At 42.6% G+C, this 14454-nt stretch overlaps 1 protein-coding gene across 2 annotated transcripts in view; it reads right to left on the bottom strand.

Annotated features, from left to right (window-relative positions):
• Nucleotides 1-12026, bottom strand: part of hdac4 (histone deacetylase 4) — a 93644-nt gene extending 81618 nt beyond the window's left edge. For both annotated transcript variants that reach the window (XM_076161911.1, XM_076161912.1), the window contains exons 1-2: nucleotides 11848-12026; nucleotides 4347-4566 (exon numbers count right to left, since the gene is read on the bottom strand). In XM_076161911.1, the coding sequence (XP_076018026.1) occupies nucleotides 4347-4368 (22 nt within the window). In that variant the 5' untranslated portion in view covers nucleotides 4369-4566; nucleotides 11848-12026. The remainder of the gene's footprint in view (nucleotides 1-4346; nucleotides 4567-11847) is intronic.
• Between the last annotated feature and the right edge of the window lie 2428 nt (nucleotides 12027-14454).

Genomic DNA, 14454 nt, shown 5'->3' with positions numbered 1-14454 from the left:
ACCCACCTGACCCACCTCCCTCTTCCCTACTGTCCCCAGTTGAACCCTAACAGCGGATTCCACCTCCAGGCCAATGGAAAACACAGTTGTGCAGGGATTCTCAATCCTTATTATGCTGTTGTTTGTGTGCAGTTTAAGACAGAGAGGGCTCAGGCACATGACCTCTTGTATTTCACCCATGGGCTTTATAGCCGAATCCTTATAGGTTAATCTTTAAGGTCTTGCATGTTCTTAATCTCCATATCTATTGCACAGACTGAACATCTGGGCTGTTGTGAGAGCTATAGAGTAACACCAGTGTACATCTGGTGTGGTAGCCAAAGGCCTGTCAGTCAATGGCTTTATCTGTGCACAGTGTTTGTAAATCCTATAGCTGAACGCTTGCTACTGGCATCTCTTCCAAGCTACAATTATTCCTTTGCCACTGCCATAAAGCCCACAGAGATGTAATTATATGTTCCTTCCACAAAACAACAGCACATGTGGTATGTTAAAGCCTCAAGTGAACCAACTTTACTGACATGCAGGGCGAGAGCCAGACAGAGAAAATTGGATAAAAGGTAGAAACAAAATGCAACTTATCCCCACTTCCTCCTAGAAATGTAACAATCAAATGCCTTGCAAAATCAATAATACAATCGTTAAATACATAATAATAAAAGTGCAAAAGAAGGGGATCGGTGCATCATCGTCTGCACTGCATTTGAACCACAGAAACAATTCAATTGCGAGCTTTGAAGGCATAATAAATTCTTCCAAACGCTTAAATGCACACTTGATTCATCTGGCAATGAAATTATTTGAATTGAATACTGTGGAAAACTGTAGAGTGAACGACAATAATGAGGCAGTAATCTTATTTCGCCACAGCGGCTCCCATTGTCCTCTAAAAGGATTTGGGTTTGTCTGGTTCCATTGTTCCTTTCCATTGAGGAAAATCTCAGCAAAGCCGAGGACGAATGAGAACAAAAACATTTCTGTGGCGCTCCAGCATTGCATCGGGCGCAGATGTGAGGCAGCGCTGTTGTGTGCGTGTCCCCGTGGCGGCTTGGACATTCACGTGCACGGCCGCGTTCTGACAAAAGCACAGATGTCAAAGTTCTCTCTTTAATAACTTCCTGTCCCACTCGACTCGTTTTGCTTCCCGTCTTAGTTGACTTCAATTATCTTTAAAAAGCTGCACACGGAAACGTACCATTTAGCAGCTTGAACCTTTTCCTTATGATTGCGGCCCCTATAAAAGGAGGATCATCAGTCCCAGGCAAGCGGGGGTTAAGCTCCCCTTTTGAAGATTATACTTCACTTTGGAGCAGCCTGGACCAGACACTCACCACTCTTCTAATCCACAACTGCATGCTTTTGATAGCTCCCACTGGGACACCTTATTATGGTTAGTGATTCAAATTCACACAGAGAAGAAAGACACAGGAGCCGGGGAGGAAAAAATTTGAGAATTAGAAACGGGGGAAGCCTAAATATAGCTGCTGATTTATTACCAGCAAGTCGAGCGAAATTATGGCAATAATTTGTCCGTGTGTCATCTGTGATGTGACCAGAGAGCTGTGCACAGCTGTAGTAAACATCCTGGAACAACAAAAACAGCAAATTCTAGAACCAGTCATCAAAGAGTTAAAAATCATCTGCAAACCATCGGGCTGAGTGCTACCAAAATGTCATGGATTCTTCCCTGGATCATGTCCAAACTACCCACCAAGTTTCATTAAAATCTGTCAATAATTTTTGAGAACTAAAAGACACAAACCTCAGCCAAGGCTGAGCAGTCGTCCAATGACAACTAGGCCCATTTCCAATCACACTTTGGTGTTTACATGATGTTTGAAAGCAAATTGGATTTAATTGCAGAACTGAAGTTTGCACATATGCATGTAACTATACTGATAAGACTGACAGAGAGAAAGGGGACTGGATCACCACACACACACACACACACACCCTCCCACATCTGAGAACCTCCAGGTTAAAGTCACGCCTTCTCGTTTTTTGACCACCACCCATGTGCTGAGCTGTGATGGCTTGCATGGTGTCGGAAGTGTGGGAATTTGTCTTCGATTGCACAAAAACGCACTCAGTCCTCACTCTACTACAGCGAGCACAATGAATCCTTATTCAGCAGCGGTGGGAACACAAGTTGCATCTGAAGGAAGAAGAAAAAGGAAAAAAAAGTCCAAAGGGAAGCGGGGAGATCTGCAGTATGTGTGGGGAAATCCAGAGGGGGAAAGAAAATTCCAGGTTTCATTGTGGAAAAACAAGGGTAGGGGGAGAAAAAAAATCTAGACTTACCCCTGTACCAGGCAGTTATACGTGTAAGACCAGAGAAGTTTAGGATTACCCCAAGAGGTAAAACAACATCTAAGGGGCGTACATAATGCCAACACCAGCTAAAGTCGGCAGGAGCATTCCTTCTGGCCAGACTGGTCAGGCCTGAAAGGGTTTAACGAGCTGTACGAGGGCCTCCAGCGGCAGACGGCCCCTCTCTGTGTTTGTGTTCCAGGCCGGGGAGTCGCCCTGCATGACGATTTATTGACGCAAGATCCCCCTCAGCCTGGACCTGCCACTGATTACCACCGCTCCAGAGAGGAGAGGGGCGGAGGGGGGTCTGGTTTGGGATGAGAGAGTTTGTCTGTATGCGTGTGTGTGTCTGTGCGTGTATGTGTGTGTATGTGTATGTGTGTGTTCTAGAGCTGACTCCAAGGCTATAAACGCCAGTTCCAAAATGCCAAGTAGCCTGTCAACATGCCAACCTTTGCCACCCAAGTATAAGTCAAACAAAAGGGCCTTCATTGCTGTAAAGATGGTGGCTGGGGAACAGGAAATGATGCGCTGTCATATAGTGCACCGACTGAAAGGCGACAACGGGGGGAAAGTGAAGTGCAAAGAGGAGGCGTGGCCAGTGTCAGACTGATGCTGGACCGCCACCAGCGTCTTACTCTTATTGCCAGAACTCTTTTATTGAGAATCAAACTTGGGCAGTCTGGCATTATTTTAAGGAAATAGGATATTTGTGGATTATGGCTGGGAAAAATAATGTAAATCTTATATATGCTGTATTTTACACATTGGACTGAAATTCCAGTTGGCATTTAAATTTTCAGTGCGTTAATATTCCCGAATGACTGCGAATGTAATCTGATAACGTCAAAAAGGAGATCTAAGCGGCATCATCAGATCAAAATCAGCATAAATCTTTAAAAAAAGTTTGTGCAAGGTCATCACATCCAGATTATGCAACTATGATAAATAAACCAGTTCACTCAAGGCGTACCCATTTCCTCTCATTACTCATTGTAATAATTCCATCCATGCATGTAACTTCCTCTACAGTCTTCCCATAATTGCAATGACAGCAGACAAACACGGGAGTGCTGCGTTAAAGAGAACTAAGAATAAACACATCGTGTAACCGATAAGAAGAGGAATATAAACCTAAATATCTGCCACACTCCACGGTTTCCTATTACATAACACAATGTAATTTATAAAAGACGACAAAAGATATGTTAAACCGCTACTACAGGGTGAGAATGTAAACTGATAGCTTCTGCCTGTGCCAGCACTAACAGCTTTGTGAATGGACAGTCTGACGCAAAACTTCTTGGCCGGGAAACACAACTCTCTCCTCGCAGAACAAGAGAAGAGAAGGTGGTGCCGGAGCTTCCAAAACTCAAGCTGTACAGAGCCAACAGCGTGACGACAATTAACCAATAGCTGTGACATCATCTGATCGCTGAATGCAGCCGTGAGGGCCGCATCATGCTGAGGCAGAGAGAGCACAATTGGGTTTTTGTCAGCTTTAGTCTGAGGTGGAAAGCGGAGAATTGTGCTTCAGGAAGATGAATTTGCATAAGAGACAAGGGTCAAGAGGTCACGCAGATCAGGGAAGCCAGGTTTTAAAGTGTGTCAAGAGAAACAAAAAAAGCTGCTCGACTCGAGTCAAAACACTCAAAAATAGAGGGGCAGTCATTACAGTTTATGCCTCTGCCAAGGCTGAACACTCACAACTATGGCTCAGTCTCCCAATGATGCAATTTAAATGTATTTGGGTTATTGACAACACCGTTCATCCCACATCCCCTCCTGCCCTGCGGCTGACAGACCAACAAACATTTAATTCTAGGGGCCACACACACAAACACACACCACCACACAGAAACAGGTTCAGACTCCAGTAGTAAGTGCTCAGCAAATCCTTTTCTACAGACCAATCAGCTCAAAAATGGGTCCTAAGTTAACCTGGGGCTTCACACAACATTATCCTGAGTACAACCAACCAGTTCCTGTAAAACAAAACATATACGTAGCCACACTGCATTCCATCCATGTCTTACCTGTTTCACTGTGCGAGGTCATCTTTGGTGCCAGGAGGACAGCGAGAGAACGATGGGGCAAAGGGTGTCGGTTCACCTCCGGACCATGTGTAGTGACACCATGTGTTACCCGGCCAGGTTGGTGCAGCGCCAAGCCAAGGTGGGACAAAAGGACAGTTGTCTCTCAAAGCCGCATAGCGTCCAGCCAAAGGGGAGCGGTAGGGACCTCCGAGTGTTTCAGCTGTGAGAGAACATGAATTGAATTAATATTTTGTTCAGAAAGATTCTAAAAGCAAGTTTATCCAGATAACAATTCAGAATAATGTAATCAATAGTCAAGTTGCTCTCCATTGCCATAACGAGACATAAAGAGGGCATATGTAAGTTGTGTAAGAGAACAAGTTGTGATGTTTGACGCAACAGGCGAGCAGCACAGCAGGTTAATGGTAAATATATTATATCACTTCCATTAATTAGTGACACCCTGTGATTTACGGCATATCCAAGGGGCGAGACGGAATTTATGCCTGACTTTCACAGCGACACGGAAACCATTTAAACATTCAGGGTCTGGATCAGCATTTGAAATCTAAGTTTCTTCAGTTTCACTTCTTTCCCTCTTGAAATACATACACATCTCCTAACTTCTTCATACTTTCAGGTACAAAAACCTTTCTTTCAGGCAAACACTTATTTCACGTATCAGAATTTGTGAAATTTCCTTATTTAACAAGTTGACAGTGGGATTGTGGGAGTCTGAGGGTTGGGATACTGGAAATTAAGGTCAAACAGGCTGCAGACCGAGTAAGTAAGATTATCAATGAGCTCTAGTTTTAGACCCATATTATTGCTAGTATTGATTGGATGTGGAGGTTCCAATTCGTCACTACTTGACAAAATCCACTGTTCGAGGTTTCACACAGAAGCCTCAAGGCATCCATCCTAAAGAGCCAGAGGGGGGAGGTTTTTGAAGTACCATTATGGACTATGTGTCGACGACCAATAGGGATACGTTAAGTTGATGTTGATGGATCTGCTGAGGCATTAAGGCCCTGTTTACACCTTGCATTAACGTCATCCCACTCCCCTATTCCCTGCTTCCCTGTCAGTTGCAGGTGACAGCCTAAACAAACACTATTAGTCATTTAATGAAGGGATGATGATGGTCCACGGAGCGAAGAGGACGGCCTTAAATAGCCAGGTGTCACTGTAAAGCCCTCAACGTCAACCGGCTGTGCTATTTTCAGATCAAGACTCATATTTTTGTCAGCAGGCCCACGTGTCACCGAAGAATAGAGAGTTTACAGCATCTCGCACTACGTTGGCAGTAACCTCAGACCTCAATTACCCTCCGTCTCTCGGGCTCTGCAGGTCTTTTCGCTGCACTTGTAGAGCCATAAAATACACCACCTGCATCTCTTCACGTCTCATTTCCACACAGAGGATTTGGACAGGATTTATAGTTGACATGCAGCAGAGTATGAATCTGGAAACGTTTCACGGCACTTGACAGGAAAACAACTCTCAGGGTCTGTTAATGGACTTCATTTCCCAAGCGCTACGAGTGCTGCCGGGAGTAATCACGATAGCATAAAAATAACATGTGGTTGGACAGCAAGCAGTAAACAACAATTAAGAGACCCCTTGCAAAGCTCATGAAATGAATCATCGAAAATGCACTTGTGCCATGAAGACAGCCTCAGCCTCTCAGTCCTAATTGACTATAAATAATTCAGATTGTGAGTGGGATTAGCAGCACCGGCAGTATGCCTGTGATTGACGTGTTTGTGTTTTGTCCTTGTTGTTGTTATAATCCATCTTTCACCAGCTTGTCTAACTGCGGTAGAAATGGCTGAGATGTACAACAAACGGAAGGAATATCATACTCAAAGACCCGGGCGCAGCATCCTGGTGCTACTGTGATATCCGACAGAATCTTTGTGGAAGTTAACTCTAGGCAAGCAGGTCAGCACAACCATTAGCAATCACACAGAACATAGCAGCATACGTTTCCCCAAATCAAGAAGTTTGGGAGTGAAGAAACAATCCCAAACTATCCCAAACATCTGCGTCCATAGAAAGCGAGTGATTGCACGTTTGCGGGGAAAGAGAAAGCGAGTGTGCGATACGACCTGTGGTAACCAAACACTCGCTGGTACTTGTTTGTGTTTGCAATAGAACGAGGTCGGCTAGAACTGCAGGATATCACATCAATCAGGTGTTGGCTGCAAAGAAAAAAAAAAAAAGAGTAAAACACGGGGCAGAAACACTGAGTGCTGATGGGAATCTTGTTTCGTGTTGATATGGAGTTCTAGCAGCCTGGGGACACGCATGCCTGCCTGAGACTGAACACAGAGCGACCGTGTAGACAACAGGTCAACAACACATTGACTATGAGCATGGTAATGATACGAGGCTCCTTTTACACCTTGCACTAACATGATTCTGCGTTATCTAGATGCTGCCCGCAGTGTGATTGGATCTCGGTAGGCCGGCCGTTAGTAATAACTATTAACTTTTATGTTTGTGCAGTCAATGTCCAAGCTTTGGCATCACTCCCACTCGATATTACTTGAATGAGAGTGAGCGGAGTGAAAAAGAGGAAGCAGGGTGACGTCAACAGATTTTATAACATATCTGATCAGATAAGCTTCAATTACAGGCAAAAAGTCCATCTAGCAGACAAGACAAAACCAAGTAATCCGTTTATAAACCAGTTGACATGAATGCAACTCAAGCAGATCCATGTGACTCAACTTATACGCATTTCGGCATTTGGGGCCATCTTTATAGTTCATGATATCCATATCTTCAAAGATCTTAATCACAAGGGAGGTTTCATCCTCTCTACATCCTCTTCTTTCTCTCGACTTCACTCATGCAAATCAAATGGAGCTGGCTTTAGAAGTGAGCCGAACTTGTGAGCCATTTATGTGTTTGGAGCCTGAATAGTTCACCTAATATTCTCCTGAACTTCCTCTTTTAGCAGGAACAAGCTGAGCCTCATTGGCGTCTTAACAAAGCCAAGGGATGCAGTTACATTTTCATATTTTTTTAGTGGAAATATGTAAATCTCTGTATTTACTAGGGGGTCACACTTCAGTTTGTGCCCGCAAAATGACACGGGTGGCCTTGGAAACCCAAAAACATTTTCATTTAATGAAATAATATACAAACCAACATCTTTTCTTACCAACCTCTCCACTATAATGTTAGTTTGCAGGTATTTCACAGTCCAATGCAATCCTTTGTTACAAGGAAGCAGCCACGGACCAGACGATCATTACATACTCATTTTCTAATTAATGTTCAACGGCAATGATCTAGACTCAAACACATTCAGATAGAGAATTCAAACTTTGTCGGAATGACTTAAATCTCACAGATTGATCCTTCATACTCCAATGTTCAATTTGGTTACACCGTTTATGTGTGAAAGCCTTTTAAGGCCTTCATACAAAGCAGAACATTGAGAGCTCGATTTGCTTTGATTCGGGCTCTTTCTGTTTTTTTGTGTGCTTCCCAAGGCAGATTTTTCCTTTCTACTACAGAAACCTCACATTCTGCTCTATGTCGCTCCATGCACCCACTCAAAAGCCCCCCCCCCCCCCTTACATAGCTTTTACAGCTTTCTACAAAGAGTATTGCTTCTTAAGTGTGTCTGCGCACCACAGGGGCATGATACCAGATTTATACTGACACATTAAAGAGTCAATAATAGACTCCATTAGTAATCATTAGCGTGACAACATCTACAAGATGTCCACAGACAAGGACAACTTCTCCCTACTGCCAACTCCTCCAACAGTTAACCTAGTTTGGGGAGTAAAGTTCAGAGCCAGTCTGTGGACCTGACGAGTGACATGGAGCCATAACAGGGTTTATTCGTGGAACAGCGAGGGCCAGCGGGGTCATACGGGGTGAATCCAGGACAATGATTCAAGCTATGAACTCATTAAGCGACCACTCGTCAATACAGGGATTCATTGAGCTTTCAAATGACATCGGTGACATCAAATGACATTGCTCGAAGAGCCTTCAGCGTAGCACCCAATTAAAAGCCCTTAACAAAACTGCGTATCAATGGTGCCAAATTTAATTAACATCACATATTTAAGAAATTAGATTGCAGCCCTCTGCACTAGGCACATTGTAAAAGTAATTTACTAAATGATAAAAAAGTGTGATGCGATCTTTGAGCTCTACCAGGCTTATAACAAAAAATGCAGAGGGCAATTTCTTCCTCTCTGGGAATTCCTGAGGATCTCCAGGAAGAGCTTGAGGATGTGGCTACACAGGGAGACCTCTGACCCCACCAGGATAAACAGTGGATGGATGGACAGAGACCTGAATGCAAGACCCTGTTACTGCACTTTCACACTTTCGTCGCCACTAGAATTCAAACTTTTGTTGCATTGCATCTTTTTTTACTTGGTCTGCTTGTTTTTCATATTGCATACGGCGACACATTTGGCCTTGACGACAACAAGTGAGCACTTTCATTCCTTTTGATTCATTAATTGAGGTTGACTGTGTCCTTTAATCAATCAGCTGTTGATAGAGCAGCAACTGTACAAACGTCTGAGCAGCCACGTTGTTTAAGTGTTCTGGTGCTGGCGACACTAAGTGCTCTGCATTTGTTACAACAGCAATCAGAAAGGTAATAAGTACAATTCTTCAGTCCTGATAAACACTTCTTCTGCTGGTGTGCTTGATTTTCATTACATTACATTATCACCATCGTGCCCTAGCAGTCACAGCGATAATGGGATTTGGTATACAGTGTCGTTAACAGACAATAAAATGGCTTGCATATCATACGCTACACTGCCTGGGCACAGGAACCACCTCACCAGATTTTAAGAGAAAAATCAGAAGCGTAAGAAATCAGGAAAAAAACAGTGGTGTGGCTGTCAGATCCTCTGCTCGGATTGACAGGAAGCATTCATGTTGCTATAGTTGCACACAAAACACTGTCACAAGCTCCCCTTGAGGAGAAAGGACAATGCTCTTCATTTCCCGTATTTGGCTTGGATCGCTTTCAAGCTTTAACCTAACTGAACCTAACTTTTGGGTGAAACACATTAAGGTTCGATTCAATTGGACAAACATAGGGTTTAGTGTGAGAGTGCCCTCAAAACAGTTTACACAACACACAATGCAGGACCGTGCCATCTTCTTGATCACAATCGCAATACAATGGCATTAAAAGACCGCTTTAGTGTCTGTACGCATTAGTCTGGCAACTCTAAATGACCACAAAGGAAGCAAGCTTTCCCACTGTCTGCGTGAGCTAAATGATGGGGGGAAAGACAGTCCAAGGCCCTAACAAAGCAGAGCTAAAAAAAGGTTTTAATGAGATAACAAGAGGCAAGAATGGGGTCAAATTCAAAACAAGAACTAACTACTTCCTAACTTTGATGCAATGTTGAATCATGACCTTCAAAGTCAAATCAGGCCGGATTAGATTCACAAAACATTTCACTACAAGGAACATGCAAGTGGACCAAACTACAATACAGCAGAAGAAATAAATGCTAATGTAATTTAGCTTCAGATAATACAAGTTAAGTATCACACAACCACATTCTGTCCAATCAGTGGACGGATCGGGTCCAATGGACACTGAAGCAGAGAGGAGGCATGTCCAAGAAATCAGGAGTGAGGCAGCACTGGCAGATGATAATGTAACAAACTGCGAGCTCGGAGCTTGTAGTTTTGAGACGGTACTTATTTTGGACATATTGACAATTGCAGCGACCACAGCTTATTATTGGTAATGAACCTAGCAGTGTTAAGTGTGAACGCGAGCATTAAAATGGTGCTTGGGGGCCGCATTATATTAAAAATTTTACTGTGAACATAAAACCATTGCTCAACTCTCTAAATTCAGTTCAATAAATAAATAATTTGTTGTTGTTTTTCAATTCCTTGTGGATATGGATGTTTTCCGAGAAGCAGAGAATCACACACACACAAGGAGCAGTGAGGGATTATTAAAATTGAAGTTTCATTGTGTATTGAAGTTTCATTTTATGTGAATTAAAAAAAGTCCAGCAATTCTTTCCAAAGCAATGAAAAATTAATGCTCTGTTTACTCTTTGGACACCGAATAACACAATGTCAGATACTATGTGAATATAATTACAATAGTTTAGAATATTGTTTGATTATTAAATATCCCACTTCATCAAATAAATACAAATAATAAAATTTGCAAATCTGCTGCCAAACAGACTACAAATTATCTTGATGTTGCAAGTTACAACAAGAACTTGGGGGATTTTGGCAGCGATGAACTCACATTTAGGAGGCAAATACAGATTTTCTATGAAGAAGTCCCAACAAAATCAACACTCACTGTAACTGCATCATGTCAGCAGGTAAAACGTTGTAAGTTATTAAAGTTAGATTTTGAATCAGATGCTGAAAATGGAACACTGAAGATGAGATGTGGTTTGATCTGGTCTCCGCTCAGGGCCCTGACCTGCACTGAGCCTGATGTGACCCTCTTCCTGTGGGGCCGGAGTGTGAGCGGCGTGGACGAGCAGATTACTGAAGGAATGTTTCCGCTGCAAAGGAGCAGACGGCACACAGGCCCCACTGCTCTGCTGTGTTCATTACCAAGACACAAGTTTACACCCAAAGCGATGGTTCAACCTCAGCAACAACACACACAGACACAAGATCACACAAATCCAAATGTTTCCCCAATAGACAAACATCTGCAATGTTTCCATTTCATGCCATGGTGTTGCGATGACACATCCTGATATCTGGGGATTGATTAACTGTGTGTGCGACACGTTGATTCTATAAAGTGCCTACATACGCTCAGACAGAAAATATATGTCAAATAAAAACAGGTTATTATTTCTAAGTTGACATGAATCTTGAAAGTTAATGAGGTTAATAATAGAAGTGTTGATGAGCCAGTGAGAGGTATATGTTCCTAAATGTAATGGAACTTAAGGGGGGGGGAATCTAAAACATTTTAAGAGGTTAATAAAATGACACACAACATCTGGAAACTCTTAAACATGACTCCTGTCACACTGAAGGAAAAACAGTCAAGCTGACGTGAAACAGTGTGAAAGTGTGGCGCTGTGCCGCCGCTGCTGCTGCTGCACAACTGCAGAAAGTTGAAGTGAAAGTTTGCAAAGGATAAGAACTTAACAACCCTCTGTGCTTGGAATCATTCTGCTTCCAAATGACAGCGCGCACCTCAATTTACGCTGAACAGTAAATATCAAATCCAATTGCTCCACTTAAATCCAGTTCAGTTAAACGCAGTGATAATAGTCATTGTGGTCGCCTCAAAGTTGTTACAAGCGAAGAAACAACCTCGCCATTACGCAACATCAACACTTGCCAAACGCTTCATGTAAAACACGACCACAAAGTAGAGAAAACTCTGCTGGAGTCCGAAGTTGAAAAGCGAACCAGCCAACGATCCACAGAGTCGTGATTTGTGATTCAGTTAACCCGATCGAAACGCGAGCAAAAAAAAACAAGCGCGTACCTGAGTGAGCAAAGCCCGGGGGGGTGCAGACTGCCTGCTTGTCCCCGCGGGGTCCCGGAGGTTCCAAGCCAGTTCGAAGAGAGCCGTCAGCGGGGGGAGAGAGAGCGAGGGAGACGCCGCAGATCAGTCACCCAAACAGCTCCGCCATGCTGGAGTTGGAGGCTAAATCACGTGTGTTTCCTGAGGGGGGCGGGGCCTCGCGCGGGATATGACAGGGAAATGATCTGGATGTGTCAAAAGTGAGAAAACACACACGCACGCGCACGTTTCTGTTTTTAAAGGTTTAAAAGTATAACATGTGGTTCTTGGCAACTGTAAATATTGATTGTGAATTGTGAATGATCATACTTCAAAATCTAAATAAAAAAATTTGATATACAGTATTTAAAACCATAAATTGTACAATAGCACATTACAAGATCCCAAAAAACCCAATGAAACAGAAAAAAAAGAAAAGAAAAAAGCCTCAAAAATACATAAACATCATGAAGTGGCATCATAACTTTAAGATATTGTTTTATCTTTGAACATTGCTTGTGGACATAAAAGTAAATTATACCTTCATGCTGCCTCAGGCACAAATTGGCACACGTGAGTTTTAAATAATGAGTCCTGAATAGCCTTAATCGTGGCAGATGATCATGTCACCATGGTATTAGTGACACATACAGTCTGAAACTGACAGTGATCACCAACAAGCACTGATCTGAAATAACAAAATGGCAGCAAAAACAAACACAATTGTTGAAGGAAAAGTAGCTGTAATTAGCTTTCTTGAATAGAAACCCCAGTTGTGAATCTCCTCTTTTATTCCCTGTGAAACACTATATCAGCTGTTTCCCTGTCCTGAGACTTTCCAAACACACATTTTTCCACATGAGAAAACATTCTGCAGCGAGCTGATAAAAGGGACTGGACAGAGGAAGATAAAGAAGAGCGCTTTTTTCTTTTTTTTTTCCACCTTCAAAGCAGACGCTGTGCAAGCCATCATCAATTGTCAAAGCACTTGTTCATATAGAGTCTGCTACAGAAACAGAATGTGTTGCCTTGCAGGTTTGTGTGGTAATTGTGTTACCATACATGCTATACTTGCAATCAGAGATCCAAAGCACTGCTTGAATATTTAAAACAAAAACAACAGTTTTAATCTTAGAGTGAAGGCTCATTTTTAAAGAAATGGCACAGCTCAACCCAGTGGAGCTGCTGTCTAAAGAAAACACTGACAGTATAATCAGCATCCACTCAAACCTGCCTGTCCACAAATAATGAACGCTGATTTGATCACAGATGGAACAAACCAACCAGCCACCGTCTCTCACGGACACCACTGACAGTATAAGATTATATATATATTTATATATATTTGTTTCTTTTCAGCCACAAAAGCTTTAGCTCAGCCAGCTGTCAGTGTAAAGGATGCGCCCAGATACGGCCCACACATGAGGCTCTTCCATGCAACATGATATACCACAAGTAGTACTTCATGCAATTAGACAAAATTGTGTTAAGATATTTTTCTGGCTGTGACTCTCTACTTTTCCAGTGTGTCTTAGATTTCACTGTGATAGTCAAGAATTTGTAAAGTATAGGACTGAAACATGGTGTTACCGCCGTCCAGCCATCACCTCTTCACACCATTATCAAACACTCATCTCAGTATCATTGCAGCCATCAGCCTTCAAGCCCAGAGCTGCTTTATTTCAGCTCTGGGAAAGTCCACTTTCCATCAAAGGTGTTATCTGTGAACATTGCATCTTGACATTTTCCTTAAGTAGAATCCTAAACTTGCATGATCTGACAAAATGTTGAGAAAAAGTCCCTTATATGGGCTGAATTAAACTTCTACAGTATCTGTTTAATACTTATAAATGGACTTGCTTGTACTGGAAAGTTCCTCAGATGTAACTTCGCCTCCTCTGCTCACAACATATGACAGAAGTCACGATTAAGTTCAAGCCTCCTTCACTGATCTAATGAATTATGTCGTGAAATAATAGGATTACCCGGTCATAACAAAGTCTCATGTGACAACTAAGAAATGAATTTAACATAAGCTGGTCATTTGGTTACTCCTGTACACCATTTTCACAGCTGACACACTGCTTTATTACCCCTTTTGTTATTCATCGTGTCTCTGCTTCTGCCTTTGTTGATTTAAAAGCAATCATGCTGGTCTTTCTATAATTATCAGATGGTTTACGTCAAGACAAGTCACAAGGTTTCAGTTTATGTCAGATGAGGCTTCTTCCTTGTCTTCCTAGTTTGGACTCTTGCCATGACGTGATGTCACATGGAAAAGGTCTGTAGGCCTAGTAAGTGTTTCTTCTGTATTCGAGCTATACATTAGTGAAAGGATCCCAACCCCTTTTAGAGTTACAGTCAGACTCCCCAGTGTCCGACCCAGAGAAGAGAACCACCAACCCAGACAGACAGGGAGCTGAACTCTAAGCCAGTTGCACCACAGAGTGCAATGGGAGCAAGCGGCTTCCTTTTATTCACTTTAAATCATTTGTCAGTGAAAACAAAATGAGCTGAATTCGTCTTGATCACACCAAAGTGCAACTCCTCTCTACTAAGAGCAGCTTGGCCAATCGGCTGCAGTCAACA

This window comes from Genypterus blacodes, unplaced genomic scaffold (assembly GCF_046128005.1).
Source record: "Genypterus blacodes isolate CSIRO-AG114 ecotype Tasmania unplaced genomic scaffold, CSIRO-AGI_Gbla_v1 ptg000118l_1, whole genome shotgun sequence".
Classification (NCBI taxonomy): Eukaryota; Metazoa; Chordata; class Actinopteri; order Ophidiiformes; family Ophidiidae; genus Genypterus; species Genypterus blacodes.
This window is presented reverse-complemented; position numbering and strand designations above follow the sequence as displayed.